General features: G+C 44.9%; 1 protein-coding gene across 1 annotated transcript; it reads right to left on the bottom strand.

Moving 5' to 3' along the window:
- Positions 1-9790: 9790 nt before the first annotated feature.
- LOC127604986 (chondroitin sulfate proteoglycan 5-like) lies at positions 9791-20326 on the bottom strand. Its single transcript, XM_052072443.1, has 7 exons — positions 19737-20326; positions 16007-16742; positions 14278-14466; positions 13739-13901; positions 13439-13501; positions 11679-11843; positions 9791-10324 (listed from the first exon to the last, which is right to left on the bottom strand). The coding sequence occupies exons 1-7, from the start codon at positions 19822-19824 to the stop codon at positions 9791-9793; spliced, it is 1938 nt and encodes a 645-aa protein (XP_051928403.1). The 5' UTR covers positions 19825-20326.
- Between the last annotated feature and the right edge of the window lie 166 nt (positions 20327-20492).

The following is a 20492-nucleotide window of genomic DNA, read 5'->3' as shown; positions in this document are numbered from 1 at the left end:
TCTATTCGTGGCCAGTATTTGATCGTATTAATCACGAAAGTATGCCCCGCAAAACAAGGTAAGAATGTGTACTGATTTGTAGTCGGTCTTTACCCATTGCCTTGAAATAAAGGTGTGATGTTTTTTTTTTTTGATAGTGAAAATAGTTTTATACCTTTTAAAAAAAATTAAACAGTTTTGCCACATATTTAGTTCCAATTTAACGGACATTGTGCTGCTCACTCAGAAATTCGCGACTTGGCCACAAGGGGGCAATGTAAGAGTCAGATAACAGCGACGCGACTGGCCAGACAGTTTGCCACACCATTCGTCGTTCTTTGCTGAGGATAAAGAATATAAGACCAAGTATTGTTATATCCGTCAAGATGAGTTATTCCACGATTGCTTGTCGGGTTTTTAACACCGTGACGCCGGTGCCAACCGTTAGCCCATCTATGGCGCGGCGCATTGTTTTTAATTTTTACATTACATGTGTAATCCTGATTTGATTTGTGTTTAGTGTAACAGTAATGAGAACCCACCGTCATAGAAAATACAAAAACAGATTAAAAATATATATTGGATGCAGAGTAAGGTGGGTGTAGCTTATAACGTCCCCCAGCTGATGGCTCCAGAAGGTAGCAGTGCCGCTTTGAAATGCTAATGATGTTATTTGAACATCCTGTTAGGTACAGCATATAATCAGTGTGTAGTTCGGCTGCACCGTGGTTGCCTGTTTTTTTAATTTTTTTTATTGTTGTTGTCTTTTTTTTGTCCTTTCATCCAGAACAACACTTCAGAGCAGGTGTCATCAAAATCCGACTTCATCCGAGCCATGTTTAACAGAGGTGAGGTCTCAAGTTCTTTTATCCCAACCTTAGTCTGCACCGGGAACAGAAAAAATGCACTCGTTCAAATTGTCAGCCATACATTCATCCACAATGTGGAGAAGAAAGAATAAAGGCAAGACAAAGTCCGCCATTCCAACCTGTTATTGATTAATTCATTGACTAAGCGGTATGGCCAGCACTTCTTTTGCCAACTTAATGGACAGTCGAAGTTCTTGATTTATTAGGTCGTTTTTCCAAGCTTTAAATTGGATTGAGTTCATTCACAACAGACAGCTGACGGAACAGTTTGCTCGGACAGGGAAGTAAAATCCGTCATTTTGATTCGTCTGGATTTCTTTGCCCTTGATTATCTCTTCTGAGAATGATGACCGATATCGCTGTAGCTGACTGAGTCGCTTGATGCCCTCGTGAAAATCTTCTTTGTTTGTATCTGCATGACTGTCTTATACTGGAGGATGGCCAAGATGCGCACATCAGAAGGAACTGCAACTCATTGAAAAAAGGTGCACACGCTGTTTAATTCTGAGCATTCTCTTTAATTATGTTATTTTTTTCCCAGACCAATATTACTGGAGTCCTATTTTCAAATTTTAACAATACACATGAGCAAAATTTGTGTTGTTTGGAGGAGGGGCAGAACATATTCTTGGCATTGCCATTCATTTCAATGGTGCTTTGTGTTTCAATGTGACGATGGAACCAATCAAACTTGTATCTCAAGGCAGCACTGTACATGAAAACTTAAAAACGGCTTGGTTTCATTCCGTTAGAGAAATATTGGCCTGGGTAATATGGAATACGGGGAATTAAAAATACTTTTCTGATATTTGTTTTGAATGAAGTTGTACTCTTTTGGTTTTGGCAAGTTTCACAAGGCCCAAAAAAGGGGAGTGAAGAAGAAAAAAAATGAGGGTGCAACAGAACATACGTGGAAGCATTCTCACAGAAATAATGACAATGATGATAATAATAATCAAATCGTCTGTCTCAAATATTGGATTTCTCTCACTCCGCTTGTATGAAACTTTCCACGAATCCCCTCCCAGTGGTTATCCTGTCTGTCGACATGTCGCTTCCCCCCGAATGCTTTGTAATTTGTTAAGTACTTTTTGGCTTAGTGCAAACACTTTGGGGGGTGGAATTGCTTGGACGTAGATTTTGAGCCCAACGTGATGGAGCTGGCCCTCGGCCTCTGCTGGCTCAACAAACGAGCGATCTGATTTCCATTACTAATGAGCTCACACAAAGACACACACACGCGCGCGTGCACGCAATTATTGTCTAAGCAAGCAAAGAGTCCCTGAATCAAACCACTCTGCACTTGTGCGGCTACTTATTGGCCTCACACACACACACACACACTCTCTCTCAAGGTTTAGTCCCTGTGTAAGTAACATGAATTATTGAGTGTGTTATTTGAGGGACAGCTGGCTCTCGAGCACATTAACTCGCTCAATCAGACATGCGGTCGCAAGGCAGTGGCAGTTGAGCTGCAAGAGAATATTCAAATGAAAGAATTGCTCATGCAATTTCACACTGACTTGTAAAACAGTCAGCTAGGATTTAGCGTGAGCTCTTGGGAGGGGTGGATTTTTTTTTTCTTCTTGATTCCATTTTTATTTTGGAACCTGCCGTCCGTTATCCGCTCAACAAGTCGTCTTTTTCTTGTTTTGCTGCTCAGGTCAACACGATAACATTGCTTTGGTGCCATCTGGTGAAATTGTTGTGCCGAGGAGCCATGTTGAAGTGAGGTGAGGAGTTTCATTTAATAGCCTGAGCCACAGGGGCATGCAAATTGGGGTGAACGATTTAGAATTTGTTTTTCCCTCCCTGTTCCTATGCACAAGCAACATTTCATGCACAATACCTTGGAGCTGAGCTCATAACTTTTTTCCCAATTCGCATCCAGAGCAGTTGATGATGGGTGTGGAGGGGAAAGGCAGGAATTTGGCCCCCGGGGGCCTTGAGTGTGACATGTGTGTGTCAGAATATCACCGCATGCCTCGAAGCTTTCGTCCCGGTGGTCTTACTGCGCACTGCCCCACCCGTGCGTGCACATCTGCGTCCCTCGGGTGCGCGCGCCCCTCTCCGAGTGACGTCCCCCTTCTTCTGCCTTTGTAAATTTGGGCTCCTTCCCTGCAGCACCGGCGGGTGAGACTCAGCGGGTTTTCCTACATCTGCCCTCCTCGAGTCTGTGTATCCGTGCGTGTTTGTGTGTGTGCACTTGTGACCTTACGGAAAGCACTATGGCCCACTTTGTCTTATCCCACTTGCCCCCTCACAATTAGAGGTAGGACTTATGAGGTATCGCCATGGCAATGCAGCGAGATGCTCTTCCTGACTCTCGACTCCTTCACCTCACCTCCTTTTGCGCTTTGTGGGAAGGCTAATTGAGGGGATTGTTCAAGCAAGGTCACGCATGCGTTCCTCACTTGACTTACAGTCAAGGTGTCTCATTTCTCAGTTTTTGGATGCTCCGTACCGGAAAAGCACCTCCCAGTTGTCGGATATCGAATAACATCCATTAAGGCAACTAGCGTAGATAATCTTTCGGTAATTTATAGGGGGTGGTTTTAAAATGAGCCATGTTGTGATTAGGAAGGGAAATGTCAGTGGTTTCTTTCAGCCGGAAATCTTCACCGCAAGAATGCAACCGCGGGGTACCGAGTGAATCGATACTGAAAGCAAGCGAGGAGGCTGAAGAAGGAGAGGAGAAGGAAAGGGAACAATGAAGGCATCAGAAGGATGGGCGGACACCGAGTCAACCCTGCGTTTGCCCCGCGCGACGTTTTACACACTCAGCGAGCGGCTTCGCTGTTGAGCGCGGGACAAAAGAATTAGGACACGTCACTTCATCGGTGATTTAATGGGTCGGCCTTGCAGCTAGAACAGGGGCGGTTTGAACGCGACATTGATTTGGGGTGGAAGCACTCGGGACCGCAAACCCATCAAATACTTTCAGGATGAACTATAAGGAGAGTTTGGAAGTCTCTATCTTAACGTTCTTCTGGATGAGTGGATAAGAAAGCCTTATTGAAAGTCTTAAATTAACATATAATGCTTTTAGGGTACATGTCCAAATATTTTTGTAGTATAATTTGCGTTTTCTATCCATGTGTATGCCGCCCCAATTGAAGCATTGCAAGATTTTTGTTTGTACGAGTCACTATTGCAACAGAAATGTAAAGTGACTATAAAAAGTCTACACACCCCTGTTTCATGCCAGGTTTGGGTGATAAAAAAACACAGAAACCAGTTAAAAAAAAAAATTTCACCATTGATGTGACCGAACCTGATTTTCTTTACGAAAGTAAAAATAAATAACCAAGATTATTTTATCATAACTGTGGATGTGGCTGCGTTCAGGATTAACCAATCACATTCAAGCGCATGCTAAATAGGATTTGCCACACGTCTGCCAGCATTCAACGTGCCTCTGATTACCCCAAAATAAAGTTCAGCTGTTCGAGGAGACGTTTCCTCTTCAGCAGCCAGTGTTATAAATTATGGGGGTCTTTATTTATTGACTTTTGAAGACATGCATTGCACACCTATAATTTCCAAGGAATACAGCGCCAATGATAATATTGTGTTGCTGAAAGCCTCATTGATTATTATTTTTTTTTTTGAACACATCTCGTCAACAGAGAAACAAGTTTTCAAGGCCTGCGGTCCGCACAGTGATGAAATCTGACAGCATGTCGATCGTCGGCAATTTGGGTGAAGCGACCCTTTAAAGGTAGGGGGGGGGGGGTGTCTGTACAGCACAACACAGTTCCTTTTGTACACTCCCGGGGCGCGCGCACACGGTGACATTTTCCCTATCTCAAACGAAAGGCGATGGGCCAGGCTCGCAGATGAAAAAACACGCACAAAAGAAAGCGCACTAAGGGAGAGAAGGGATTGACTTGATGTTTCATAATATTGCCACGCATGAAAGCATACTAAGAAAACTGCAATCAGTGTGGAAAATTTGTTTTGAATGTGGCTGATTTGAATGATGTCATATATTTACACCAATTTAGAAATCGATGCAGTGGCATGCAAAGGGGGGAGGGACGAAAGAGAGACCCCCCCCTACACTCCCCCCCACCCAATACATTCATCTGAGGGTGGCTATCTACAGCCCTTTTTATTAAATTATACATTGCATATTTCCCCCTTACAATACAAAGCACCCGCACTGTCGAAATTATAACTCTGACCGAATCGGTATAAGATCTCGTTGCCCACAAAAGGGTGAATTTCAATGAAAATGCAGATGAGAGGTTGAGTTTCAAAGTGCCCAGAGGCTGTCAAGTCTCAAGCCAGCGACACTTTTTGAGGGCCTCTTGTAGTGCAACACTGCAACCTACAGGTTGTCACGGCACATTCGTTTTCAGGGAAGGATGAGAGAGGAGGATTCGTGCAAGGGTGAACGTCTCGGGTGATGAGCCCAAAAGAAAAAAGCAAACCAGTGATTGCATGGAAGGATTTTTTTAGGTTGGGTGTCCTCCTTATCTGAGGGAAACAGAGTTTTCATAACGGGGGTGGGAAAAGTATAGTCTGCGGGCAGTCCCCCTAAAATTATTAGAATGCTACAATCAAAGTGTATCATGCTCGATGTAAATGTCCAGCAGTGTACACTGTCAACTTTCATATTGTGAAAATGCCCCCCCCCCCAAAACATAACAGATAAAATTGTGATTGCAACACTGAGGAGAAAAACATTATAATTTGATAACCTTTCAAAATTATTTCACCCTAATTAGCATGTCTGCCTGAGAGTCAGTGTCCCGGTTTTTAACTTTAGGCTGGTTTTCCTGCTCCCTTATTCCATAAAAATGCCTGTTCGGTTCCGTGAAGAGTATATTCTCCAAAGATGGAAATGATTGTTTATAATGTATGCGTTCGACAATACACCACCTACTTCCCCAGCCAGCTGCAACCGAAATGATGGCAAGCGTCACAGAAAACATAAGGATAGATTGTAACAAAGCTAGTGGTGACCTCAAGGCTTTATTCCTTTATTTTTTTTAGAGCAACGTAATGTTTTCCCTTTTGTGTATTTTTGGAAATGAGTTCCGACGTGTTCTAAATATTTCATCCATTCTTGTCTCAAAAACACACAGAGCAAGTCTCAGAAGTTTTATCCATTTTATTAGTATGCTGATCTACATCAAGTTGCTTTGAAAAATATTCTATGCATACATGTTTTTTCTGCTCCCCCCCCTTCTTACATTTCTGGTTGAGACGTGAGGTCGAAGTGAGCAGGTAGAAGAGGGCAGGTCAGAGTGCTTTCAGGAAGAGTTGAGTATCACGTAGAGCGACGCAAAGTCCACTTCAACTGATGCCAACCTATTTATAAAGACAGAGAGTGGCGGGAAGGACAACTTCACCTTCACTCGATCCGTTTGGGAGTGCTGGTTGCTCTCCGACGACAAGTAAATCAGCCAATAAGGCCCCACAGCCGTGCGCCAATATGGCCAAGCTGTGAGATGTTTAATTCAAAGCGAACAATGAAACTGACGTGTCTGCGACTGGAGATGGCAGATTCACATCTTGAGCACGAAAAATGAATTAATCTCAAGCCTGATATTATGAATAATTTATCAGACACTAGAGGCCGGCAAGGCTGTGTCGGAGTTTGAGCATTTCTGTTGTCTCATTGGAATTTACCTGATGTTGTTTTGTCAACCGGGATGAAAAAATTTAAGATACATCGGTGGTTCTTGAATTTCTATGATATAAAAATATAGCAACATAATACAGTACATATAAACGCCACTTAATTGATAATTTCATTTTTAAAAACTGCAAATATAACGTACATAAAAAATTGCAACAATAGTGTAAAATCAAACAGCTATTCAAGATTAAATCCAAACGTAGTGAATTTTTTTTTTCAAGTTAAATCTAGCAAAGCTGTACTTGGGCAGTGATTTAATCACATACCGCTAGAGGGCGCCTGCGTACCACAAGTGAACACTGAGAAACAATGAGCTTTATGAATATTAATAAGATAACCTTTATTTGTCTCACACTGGGGAAATTTGAAATAATATCTCGATGGCGCTCTGTTATTAAATTGTATTTATTGATTCAGGTGCAGTGCATATAGTGTAGATATAATGCAAGTTGTATTGGAAATGAAAAAATGTGTGCTTTTCTGCAGGAAGAAAAAAAACCCCATATCTTTTTGCAGTGCATAAATTGTCCACATGGTAGCAGCAGAGCTCATCCTTTTGTTGTACTACAGATGATTTCTTTTATACGGTATATTCCAATTAAATAAAATGCTAGACTTGTGGTATCCATCCATCCATCCATTTTCTGAACCGCTTAATCCTCACTAGGGTCGCGGGGGGTGCAGGAGCCTATCCCAGCCGTCTTCGGGCAGTAGGCGGGGGACACCCTGGATCAGTTGCCAGCCAATCGCAGGGCACACAGAGACGAACAACCATTCGCACTCACACTCACACCTAGGGACAATTTAGAGTGTTCAATCAGCCTGCCATGCATATTTTTGGAATGTGGGAGGAAACCGGAGCACCCGGAGAAAACCCACGCAGGCCCGGGGAGAACATGCAAACTCCACACAGGGAGGCCGGAGCTGGAATCGAACCCGGTACCTCTGCACTGTGAAGCCAACGTGCTAACCACTGGACTACCGGGCCGCCCCGACTTGTGGTATTATCATCCATTTATTGGGAAATCAGAAACGTGTGTAATGTACCAAAACATGAAATGCTAGTAATAAAAAAGATGTACAGATAAAACTACTTTCATAAAAATGTGCTGACATTGGCACCAGGTAAGGACTGACTGTTCACAAATGAGTGGACGGGTTATTTTGTGAGTTTTGACCTGAGTTTCAACCAACTTGGAGGGTTTGGGATGCACTGAATCCTTCTAAATTGTGTTGTGTGTCTGGAGTCAAGGTGGATGGTGCATGCATCGTTGTCCGAGTTCCACTTCTTGCCCCAAATGAGTCTAATGAAGGTTAGAGTCCTAATGGATAATGATTGTTTACATTGGAGTCATGACACATGTTAGTCTGGAAAACCGTATGAGCATTCATTCCATAGCGTTGATATCCAGTTAAAGGTTCATGTACTATTATGCTCTTGGTCCTCAATAGTATAAGACGATTCAGCACACAAATAAAGCGACCCCGGTGCACTAGTAGCACGACTGAGACCAAAAAAAATTAAGCACAAATGCCCTACTTGTCGCATTTTTTTGAGCCAAGAACTACTGTGCTGCTCATTTTCGAGCAAGGTCAAAATCCCCCAGTCCAAAACAATTCGTTATTTTATCTACCTACCCGAAGCTTTATGAAATGTTTTATCCATTACGGGTTGTTTTTTTTTTAATGTCGCATTTGTGTTATTTCTGTGCGTCGCGTCGTGACGTAATCCAACCTTCAAATCGACAGTCTCGCTTCCATCCACTTGAGAAAATCACGTACACTTCGCTGTCGGGCATAAAGTTTGCCGTCGAAATTATCCAATCGACGAGGTAAATGAATGATTTTGTTCACACTACCTATGAATCACATTGTCTGTCCCGCGTTTCCTATTCAAGTAGTGTCGTTGTTTTTTCGAGTTTCTTCCACGTTTCGAATTCTGTGAGTCGCCATTTCGTCGTTAGCATACAGCTTTTCTGCCTCCCCTCCCCGACCGTTTACCGAATATACCAAATGAAACGTGTTCCTGTGGTCATGTTTGTCTTGACTTAGTCTGCTTGTCAACTTGCTAGTGTAAAGCCAGTTCAATATACGTGTGTGCTCGTTTTCACTTAAAATATACCGGAACGACGTTTGCGTAGATTCGTTCGGCCCCCCACAAACTTTTTTGAGCGCCAAGTATGCTCCCTTCCTCTCTGAATTTACGGCCTGGGAAATCTCTCCTTATTTTGTACAAGGCCCTTGAATATTCATTAGAGGGAAAAATGTTTGCTCTCTTAACACAGAGTTACAATTTGCTGCTTGTCTGCAAATTGTACAATACAGCGATTTTTTTTTGCTCATTTTTTTGTTTCAGTCTAATGGACCGCTTCGTTTGTAATGCGCTGACAGAGTGGCAGTTGACAGAAGACAGAAAATTTCAAAGGTAAGGGGGAAAAAAAATCCTTATCCCCACCCATTGACGAAAGTCTGTCATGCTGCACATGGATAATTTGCAAAGTCATCGAGTTCTCTGCGTTACTTTGTATGAATTCTTGTGAAATTTAATTACCTTTGTTTTGTAATATATTCTGTCTTTTGTGGGTTTTCAGTGCATCATCAGTTTTGTAATGATAAATGTAAAAAAATCACTTCTTTCTCACGGCAGCTTCCATTTAACCCTTTGACGCAGATTATCGCAAATTCGTATCGAACCCCTTTCACTCTAAATACAGCCAACATTTGGGACTGTGTTCCTCCACTGCTGAATGATACATTACCAACACAAACCTTGGAAAATTTTGGAAGCATGAATTTCTCTGGATTCCGGTCGAAGGGGACATCGTATCCTGTTTTGGACTGCTAAGATCAACTTGTGCTACGCCGCCATTTTTGGGCTGCCAACTCTGTTCGATTTAGGTAAGTTTCGCGAAGAAAAAAAAAATTATTGTGTACTTGTGTCACAAACATGATCAGGTAGAGTGCTTTTAACAATTATTTTTGACAATATTTGACAAATTTGGTTTGACACTAATTAGCTACTGTCATATATTGCGGTTGCAAACACGATGCTCTATCTTGACGGTGTTCAACACACACACATTTTATTTAAAAAAACAAAACAAAAACGTTTGAACTGTGTATTTCTTGCCTTTTTATTTCTACTCTATCAAGTGACCTCAGTCATCTCGGGTATGCTCATATTTTTAAAACTATGTTCATGTCGATTGTTAGAGAAATAAACTGTATCGAATAAATGCTCAAACGGCTTTCTATTCGTGCATTTTAGTGTATGAGTAAGAGGCGTAGCAAGTCACGAGATTGGCGGTAAAGATCGAGTGCTGACCGGGCTGCATTTGGCCCTGGATGGTGAAGAGGCAGGCTGAGTGAGATGAGGAGAGGAAGGAGATGGACGAATGTCTCCGTCCTCTCTTTCCAAACTGGAGTAATAAAAACTGGAAGGCCGACCTCCAGGCGAGTGATGGGCAGATTGGCGGCGGGCGGGGGCTGTGTAGCCCCCGGGCGCGGAGTGACGACAAGGTGATGGCTGCCTCCCGGGTGACAGGTGCAGGAACGGTGAGGAGTGGCGCCCGGAGAGGGGCTTGCGGGGACTGTGACGATGATCCTTTGAGTGTTTGGGGGATTTGGGCACCTTGGATGCGCTCAATGGGATTTTGGGGGATTTGGTTGCGTGATGGGAGGTGGAGCAATGAGAGTTGGTGGCAACCGGATCTGCGTTGTTTGCTACCTTGTAGAGGAAGACGTCGTACTGGAGGGGGGAGCTGTTCTCTGGGCGTAGCTTGGCATCTTTGGGGAGGAGCACCTCCAGACCAATAGTGACTCCATCCTGGTGTAGAAATATGGCAAGTAGAATAGGGATGCAGAAATGCAAGGATATTCATTGGGAGGGATGCTCAACAATTTAGGGCTATACAAACTTAAAACTGCTGTTTTAAAAGGAAGCCAAATTGGGCGAACACTGTGTCCAAAACGGACCCAGTCATCCCGGGTTATTTATTTGTTTGAGAATTTGGGTCAATTATCGTGATGGAAAACTTAGTTAGCAATCGATCTGTTGTTTATTTTTTTTTATTAATCGATTAGTTGGTTGAAAAAAAAAGATTTTTGCTTCACCAAAATTCCATTTAAGATGGCGACTGTTTGTTTCTGTACACGTTTAAGTGATTAACATCGTATTTCGTGATTAAAGCAGATTTCCTTTTTTTTTTTTTTGCATTGGGTCCCATTGGAATGTGCAAGCGTCCCTAATGTATTTCTATGGAATTCTAGGAAATAGGGGGCTGTCCGTGGTGCTGAATTGTCACTTTGTGTGTATGCGCGTGTCAGCAGCCTACAGTAGCACAAAAGCGGGGTCAGTGGAGCGTTGGGTTATTATTAGCGAGGGAGCAGCTGGGCGGCCGTTAGCTTGGTGAGCAGACATGCAGACAAAGAGAGAGACACTACAGGGAAAGTAGAGCAAAACACAAGGACAAGTTGGATAAAATGAAAAAGATTTATTTCCCACAATTCATAACTATCGTCCTCCATGTATAGCCAAAAAAGTACAAAAGAACCTCAAGTACATAAAAGTATTAGAAATCACATTGAAAACCAAGACACCGTGTGTTTAATATATCGAGATTCCAGTATCGACTCAAGCAAATACTCTTAACGTCATGTAACGTTTACACTATTAGCAATGCCGAACATGAAAAAGCTGCAAGCACAGATCCACTTAATTTCCACTTTTTTTTGTCACTCTGGCAATTATTTTCAGACACTTCACTTGGATTAACACCAATGCATGCGAGCGGAGAGGGACATTTAGGTGAGGCAGTCGATGAGGCGGAGAGGGCGGAATGGGAGACGGTGGGCGAATTCATTGGCCAAAGACCAAGGCAAAGGGCATTGGAAGCGAGGAAAAGGTCAGTCATTAGTTAAAAGTGGATAGGGGAGAGAAAAAAAAATGAGACACGGGGCCACTAGGTAATCAGTGTTGACATTGGAGCCTTGTAAACATGTACCCTTCAAATTCAGTATGTGCTTTTATTGACAGCGGGGCCTTGATAAAACTGTCGAGGATACACAGTGTGCTCTTTAAAAGGGTGTAAACAATGTTAAAGTCGCTGCCGTGTGTGCTCTTGAATGCTCCGGATCGATACGGCTCGCGATTATACCAAGTTGTTGTGGAGGACGTTTACCTCGGCGTTGTCGTCGGTGTTGTTGGGGCTGCGGCTGTGGTCGTGGACCACAGAGTTTGGCCGGTTGTTCTCATGTTTGGGGGAGTGTGAGTTGAGGATGTTCATGGCGCCCTCTTCCTTGGCTGGAGGGGACTTGCTTGGGTCCTCCTGCTTCTTGGGGTCATCCTGTTGGGATTTCACTTTGTTTTTAGCAAAACTCTCAGTAAAAGGGATCGACGAAGGACTTGTTGCGCTGATGTGATGTACTTCAGCGACTCGTGGTTTTATGTAAATGCATTTCGGTGACATGAATGCTAATGTCGGATCTTCATTTTTAAGTTTTTTTTTTTTGTACAAGAGGTCACAATACAGATTTTTTTTTTTGCCCCAAAGAATTCATCCTTTTATCTCACTAAAATTCGGCACTTGAACAGGGGTGTGTAGACTTTGTATGTTTCGATTAAAATGTGCATTAGGTAGCATCTGCACAATCTAATGAGATCCAAGAAAATAAATCTGCCTTGACGCATACAGTCGTGTATTATGAAATCATTTTGTCAATTCGTTTGCAATGGTACAGTCGGTTTTATAGTTGCAGCGGTTTATATGGCGGTTGTTTTAATAAAAAAAAATTATTTCATGTTCATTGGGAAATTTAAAAATATTTGGTTTTAAGTTACAAGAGGAGCAACTGTACCTCTCTAAAACTGAGCATCGTGATTGTGTTGTCACTGCAATGTTTTTTTTGTTTTTTTTTGGACGTTTGGTACAATACTGCCATAAATATAGTATGGTAGTCATCGTCATCTTGAAAAGAGCGCAACAGCTGTCTACTCATCCCCACAGTTTAACATTAAAACAAAAGCATCAAATCAGACCTGTGGCATTTAAACGAGTGCAGCTTGCCGCCGCGAGATTTTTACCCTCTCAACCTGACATTTAGAGCAACCGTGAACTTCTCACTTCGGTGCTCCGAAATGCCAGCAAGCCAGAATTTGTTCACGCCAGTCAGCACGACCAAATATGCTTCATACAATTACCATTCACTCTATAAGCCTTAAGAAAGGTTCTTCTCTTTAAATCTAACAGCCAAGGTCGTTTATTACCTCTTAAGCTGTGCTCGTGTGACGACAGTGAGTGGAAATTAGAGGCCGCGCGCATCTGCCTGTGTCAGCTCGTTCATTGATCGCCATGTCATTGGCAGCTGAAGGTCACAGTCAACAGCAGGCGCAAAGTGGGCCACCATCGATTGGTCGCGCAGGCCACCACCGGATGCTACTTTCGAAATGTCCCCTCCCTTCACGCGTTAATCACATCCAAAAGATTCATGCACGTTGACGTCTGATGATCCCCGTGATGTTAAATTGATGAATTCAAACCTTTGTATGTGATAAATATGCAAAAATAAAAATAAAAATCAGGGAACAACACATGCACAAGCCACAGCGGGGAATTTCCAAAAAGCAAAATAGCTTGGAAGCTGCAAAGGCGTTCGGGGAAACCAGGCAAGGGACCTTGCGGTATAGTTGCGCTGAACAATTGTTTGCAGAGAGCCTAGCGGCAAGTGATTAATCATACCAGGATTCAGGAGAATATTAAAGTTGCTTGTTGCCCTGGCAACAACGACAACAAGATCGATGCAAGATATTGTTGCGGGCCGGGGAGATTTGCACAGTGTCAAAATGTGGCAGTTCATAGCCGGAGAGGTCAAAGCGAAGCTGGGTGGCGGGGGGAGCGAAACACTGTATAGCAAACCAACGTGGACGTTTCGCTGCGCTTACCTGGCAGTGGTTATAAGAGTTTCTGGGTTTAAATTCCCAGGTAAAGGTGGTTGATGATGGCCTCTGAGGGAATCGTTGAATGTAAAAAGCCATCAAGATACTTCCACACATTAACTCATACACCAGATTGTGTACATACACGCACACGCATAGATAAAACATACACCAGCCAAGCAAATGGGATAAAGTATAAGGGGGTGGGGGTAGCTGAGAGCATAGGACCGAGAGAAAAGTGGCAAATAGTGACAAATGGAAGGAGAAAAGCGGTGGAGAGTAAACACGAGGAAAGGTGGCGCATACCTGACAGATAATGTTGTCATAGTACGCCAGGTTGTGAGTGTGAGCTTGGGGCGCGGGCGGCGGGGAGTCGCACAGTTTCCTTACGTTTGGCTGCGAGCCGTCGGCGGTGGTGGAAATGGAGAGGCCGTCGGTTTGTGGCTCCGTGCTCTGTGGACGGTACTTACTGAAGGGGGAAAAACCAGGAGATGTGATCCAATTGGAATTGAGCATTTGGAAAAAACATCCGCATGGATTCGAACCGAGAACCTCTGCGGCGTGAGGCAAAAGTGACGAAACTATCACCGTCTTCATCTTCAGTAGTTAACTCATTCAGTACCAGCCAATTCTAGACCGAGTCTGAAAAGACGTTTAAAAACGTCTTTGGGGGTGAATGAGTTAATATTGATATCATTCCGTAATTACTTCTGTCAAGACGATATTTGTGACTGTGGACGAGTACCTAATGTTGTGGCTAGTCCAGTGGTACATAGTTATCGTTAGCCTAGCAGCATAATTGCCCAAGGAGGCGGTGGGAATGACTCGGGCTAACAAACACACACCTGCGTTTGCGCAGCCGCTTGTTTTCGCTCTTGAGGCGGTGCAGCCTCTTGGCGAAAAACACAACGATCATGAAGAGAAGGAGAAGTGCCACAGAGGCCACGCCCACCACGGCACTCATGACCTGGAACTCTGTGATAGCCCAGTCGCATCGCGTGCCTTTGTTCCAGATGTAGTCCTGCACATTGCACCTGGACGCACGGAGACGAAACGCAGTGAGGAAAGACACCGGCCATGTTCAGATCGTGATTTGGGCAGCAGTAGCTTGGACCGCCGTGTTCCACCGTTTGGTTTAAGTGTGCAGCGGCGACATCCGCCATATTTTTAGCATGAGAGCGTTTGATGCTGTCCTGAGGTCTGCCTGCCAAAGCGGGGATTCTCCCTGCGGCCAAACACTTAATAAGCTCAAAGGATCAGTGAATGTGCGTATGCATATGAGAATGTGCGTGCAAAAGACTCATTGTGCAGTTGCAAACGCACTCGGCGGCATATTAAAGGCGACATGCATTTAAAAAAAAAATAAAGAAATAAAATTAAAACTGCACAGGTGGTCTGGTATTACTGTGCGGCCGTACGACAAAGTTAAACAGTTGTTTGGGAATTGTAGTTTACAAGTGAAAATTGTGACATCTGTCTGTTTGTTTTGTTTTCAGCTCCAAATGGAGTGAGAAGGGCGTTGCCCTCCAGCCGGCGCACCCGTTCCAGAGTATCATCTTGCCTTGTATTTAAAGACTCCGACTTCTAATGCTCTTCGTCGGATGATTGACCCTGCTTGCAATGGCATCGTGGTTTTCTTTTTGTTTTTAAACTTCTCTGTTCATTGTGGCTCTCGTTTTTAGAGTTCCTCATTTGTAAGTATTTCCGGTATTTAGGAGTCTCGTCATGTCTTCTTATGTATTCTCGGCAGTTATTCGTAGTTTGCCTTTTGCACGCGCTTTTTATTTGTGCCTTCTTTATACTCGCTCTTTTTGACACGCGATTTCTGTATGTACCTTTTGTAGGTTTGCGTTTTTCTACAAATAAACTTTTTTTTGTGATCGCATTTTGTCTGAGCCTGCATTTCTGGAATCCAAAATATTATTCAGTTCAATTATTATTCAGACCACCCCCCCCCATAAATGATAAACTAAACCAAATAATTTTTTGAAAATAAAAAAGAATTAAAACCTGCCTTGTAAATTCCTTTAAAAATTACTGAATTAAAAAAAAAAAAAAACACTTGTCGGACGACTGTACTATAGCCCCGGTGAAGCAGGCTACGTGTGTGATTACTCAGTAGACACAACAAGATGAGCAATAATTCGCCTCTTGCCATCGAGACGGCAGTTGAATGACCGTGTGTGGTTTTGTTCCTTGTTCCCACCGTATTTTCACGGACACATTGCGTGTCCGTGTCGATACTGCGTAGATGCATGACGTCCAACTACAATTAATGTAGCTTTTGCTACAAATTTCAAGTCTTGAAAATAGCTTCAGACCATTTCTCTCGAAACGCTCAAGTATCTGGTTAAGTGTTGTAAGTCTTCCTTACTCTGTGGGAGCCACGTAGCATGATGTCACTTTCAGATTTTTTTTAACTTTTTTTTTTTGGCATAATGCTTTGGTGCAGAAGGAACAAGTCAGCCAGGAAAGTAAATTTGCATGTAGGTGAATTCATAAGATGTAAAAATAGAGAAGCGAACGTTCCCCCTGATATTGAGAATATGTCAAATGTCTGCTTGGGTTTATTACCTGCAGAAAGCGCCTACTCCTGCCACCACTGTGCACACTCCTTCATTGTAGCAGAAATCGGGTTCAATGTCGCACTGAGATACACAAATCCCGGGTCCCGAGCGCACGAAGCCCAGTCGGCACCCGTCGCTCCCCACGGCGCCACCTAAACTCAGGTCCCCGTTATTGCCGGCGGGCTCTGGCTCGGGCTGAGCAGATGAGGCGGGCTTGGCCTCCACAGTGACCGGACGAGCGGGAGCTCCTGCCAAGAGGGGATTCTCATCCTCCATGTCGGCCGGGGGCGAAGGCGAGGCCTCGGGCTCTTGGGTGGGGGCCGATGCCGAGAGATCGTCATCGGGGGACAGGTAGTCGTAAAAGTCAGAGAGCGTCCAAGCGGTCGGATTGTCTCCTTTTTGCTTCTGGGGTTTGGGAAGCTTGGCCCCGTTCTGATCAATATCAGACGGGATCGTCTCCGGCGCCGGACTGTGGAACTCCACCGCGATGATGTCATCGGACAAGGGGTTCCCAGGCTGATCCGGTCCCGCGCCTCCGGCGGTGAGCTCCTCCTGCGCGGGATCCGGCTCGAGATGAACGCGTTTGTGGGAGCGGTGGTGTTTCGGAAACGCGGGTTTCCCCGCTTCTATCAGGTGGTCTCGCTCTGCCGAGTCGTCACTTAGCACCATCCTGATATTCCAGGCTTCCTGGTTGACAGATGACTGGTTACGGTGATGATGACGCCTGGCCAACGAATGCCTCCCTGTCGATTCAAAGCAAATGACAAGTGAAAGGCTGTCCATCTGCTCATACGGGTTGCAAAACCAAGCCTGACCATTGCGGACTCTGTCAGTGACTCGTAAAATGTTGTTACGGGGGTCCTAAAATGAACAGATGATTGGGATGATTCTATTAGATACAGGTCACGGTTTTTCTGTCCCTCTTGGGGCAAGCCTCCTCGCTGCCCATCTTTAAAGCCCTCCTCAAAACTCACTTGTATTCTTTGGCGTTCGACTCAGCATGACTTGGATTTGTTCTTGATTTTACTGCTTGGTGCTTTCTACCGCCTTTATTACCGATTTGTCTTACTGTTTATTGTGCATGTTAAATTGCTCCATGTACAGCACTTTGTATGCAGCGATGGCTGTTTGAAAGTGCTCTATCGATACTGTTGATTTGACTTGACTCTGTGAGTGACTGGCAACCAGTCGACGGTGCCGTCCGCCTTTGGCCTGAAGTCGGCTTTTTTTTTCCCCCATGTATCAGTTTATCCTGAAAAATATGTGTTCAACTACTGATGAATATTCAAGAGATTAGCTTCAAGGCCAAGTGTCTTGTCAGGATCCTGCGTACAAATTGGATATGAATCAAAATAACTCATGAAGACAAACTCGGTCAAAATGATAAGAAAGCAGAAGTTGAAGCGGGTGAACAAATCCGTGTCGTTTTAATGGGTCAAAGGTCAAGCGAGTTTACTGCGCGCGGCCGCCAAACACGGGTTCAAGACTGCAATGTAATCAAAGTGTGACGCTGCAGGATTAGACGCGCCGAATGACTGACTCTGGTGACCAAGACTGGGTGAGGATTACGTTGACTAGGATTTAGAACCATAGGTTAGAGGCCGCTTGCCCCCCCCTCCCCCCCCACAGGTTTATAAAAAAATGTCCCTCTTACAAATTATTGCAAAATAAACCTCCGTGGCGGTGAATGAATTGGGGAGAACTTGTGTTCAATTGGTGAACATGTTCCCAGTTGATTACATTTCAACTGGCCCTTCTACACAATCTCCGGCACATTAACAGCCAATCTCAATTGGGCACTTTGCTGGACATCCGTCTGTCTGTCTGTCGGTCTTTCCGTCTCCGTCCATTGAGAACGGAGCTCATTGTCAGGCACACACACACACACCATTCAAGCGCTGACGTTAAAACCATCCGAACGTGCCCGAAGGCACGAAACCTTTAGCGGTGGCCGAGAAAGCATGAGAGACGCATACGCGCGCGCGAGCACGTCGCGGTTGCCATGGCGAGATGCAAAAAAAAGGAGGCAGGTTGAAAAGAGGAGAGAAGCAAGGGTGCAGTCGTAGGAAACAGAGCATCCAGTGTTTGCTGCCGCTGTTCTGGTTTTTTTAATCAATCAGCCAGCCTCACTCTAATTGATGGCTGCCAACTTCACCCCTGTGGGGGGAGGGGGGGTGAAAGTCTTTGAGAGACTTGAGTGTTCCACCGAAACCAATTACAATTGACTCAAACTATTTCTTTTTAGGAGGTGGCCTACGTTGAGGCTCAAATGTCGCATTCTGTTAGCGGTTGGCATTCTTAGCCATTGACAAGAGCGATATTGGAACATGGGCAGTTTGCAAGAGCAAGAGGAGAAAATGCAATGTGCAAGTGACGCCAACACACACACACACACACTTCCTGAATTTCTGCCTTTACCCGCCACTTGGTCTTTACCTTTTCTTGTCACCAAGGTAACGAGTCTGACTGGAGGTGGCTGTCTTCTTAGACTCTCCCAGAGGCCATTGCGTAGCCAGCAAGGGGCATAGTGAGTGTGTCAGGAGGCTGAGAGTTTTTGCGGCGGCAAAAGGTGCAAGTGCAAGCAAGCGGGGAGGGCGAGGAATGCAGGAGACTCTTTTTGGAAAGTGGAATGGGACTATTTCCTGCAGCACACCTGCTAAGATGCGACACACTCGTTGGATGGAAATCAGTGATGTCATCAACCTGATACACACGCCGCTCGTCATAAACGTCACCATTAAAGATGACTTGCTTTTGTCTGCTCGCGTGTAAAAAAAAAAAATCGTGAAGCAGACTGTCGGCCTTGGAACGAGCGTGACACTCGTGTGACCTAAGGTCACCAAAATGGTCACCCTTTCCATCAGCTCTAAAATAAGCAGCTCCTGATTTGCATCAAAAGAAAATTAAGAGCGTTTTACATTTTCAGCCGCCACATCTCGTCAACTTCCCCGAAGGACACTTGTAGTATTAACATATGACACGGCAAACATGAGGTGTGTATGTGTGTGTTTTTTTTAAGTCATAATGCTGCTGCAGGGTGCAGTGAGGAAAAAAAACGGGTGGGGGTAGGGATGCAACGGTGGGTGCTCGTGCTCGTGAACCCTTGCGACCCTCAACGTGCACGAGCCGCCTGTTGCTGGGCAGCGGCTGCAAGCTAATTTTCTTTCCCCCCACACCCCTTTCTCTTCCCCGATTAACACCTTGATTCCTACTACGACTAGCGAACGCATGGTTGGCTCGCATCCCCTCTGAGTCTCAAGAGATGCAAATGAGACTGGTCGGTTGCCTCCGTGTCGACCTGTCAGGCATGCAAATTGCAGCAGTCATTGGCCCAATGGCCGCCGCATGTGCACCTTTTGTCTGAGACGCACACGATGGAGTCCCGACTGCATGTGGATGACATCATTTCACGCAGGAAATTAACGTGCCATCATTTTCTTTCTCAGATCAGCTCACAGCATAACAACGTGTCCATGATTTCATTTGAGAGCAAATTGTACTTAAGACAGCCCAGCAGAATTGTCACTTGTGCTAAACTACCGCCTTTTTCATCATCATTTTTTTTTCTTTCCATCCAAACTTGCCCTTTTCACACTATGCAAGACATGCTGCAGGTGCAATGTAATTTACGCAAGAGTAGTTGCATGCCCCAAACATCCACGCACGCACGCATGCAGACACAGATACGAACTGCCTGGGTGCGACACGGTTTTGTGTATGCATGCGGTGGTCCTTACCGTGAACGGACAGGGGGATTAGAACCACGGAGATGGTGAGAAGGACCTGCCAGGTCCACAAGCGGCTGTCACCGTAGCTGCGCGCCATGCCGGCCGGCCGTGAGACGACAGACACGCAGGTTTCTTCCTCTGGGCGCTCAGCTGCTCAACTGCTCTGATCCTCTTCAGACAGTGGACCGCAATACACTGGCGTCATTCAACTGATTTGGTGCGGGTCCATCGCGTGCCGGGGTGGCCTGTCCACTATTCCATACGCACCTTTGGCGCCCCAGCAACGCGGCTTAATCGTGAACGCCGGCCGTAGTTGTAAATGCGCGCCGCTCGTTGATGGATGGAGTCTCTGCAAAAAAGCGTGTTTAATGAGCCGGCGGGAGATGAGAGGAGTCTTCCGCCTCCGTGCGTGTCTAAGTGGCAGCGCGTGCGCGGCGCACAGTTGGTCCGTCAGCCTCGCTAAGTCAGCGCGGTCTGCGAGATGCAAAAGCTTGTGCGTGTTAATCCTCTTAGTGTTATATTGTGCGAAAGGCACCAGACAATAGCATCTGCTCTTGAATCACCAAGGAAGGGACTCTGAATGAATGGGAATGCAGTGCCCAACGATTCCCAGCAGGGGGTGCTGCTATTTTTATTTATTTATTTTTAAACGGTGATGCCTTGAGATACGATTTTAATTGGTTCTGAAAACACGGTCGTGCATTTACAGCACATCTGAAAATATCAAATCATCTTTCCGCATTAAAATAAATGGAAATGCCATCA

This window comes from Hippocampus zosterae, chromosome 7 (genome assembly GCF_025434085.1).
Source record: "Hippocampus zosterae strain Florida chromosome 7, ASM2543408v3, whole genome shotgun sequence".
In the NCBI taxonomy this organism is placed as follows: Eukaryota; Metazoa; Chordata; class Actinopteri; order Syngnathiformes; family Syngnathidae; genus Hippocampus; species Hippocampus zosterae.
The sequence above is the reverse complement of the archived record's forward strand: the minus strand, read 5'-3'. Positions and strand labels throughout refer to the sequence as shown.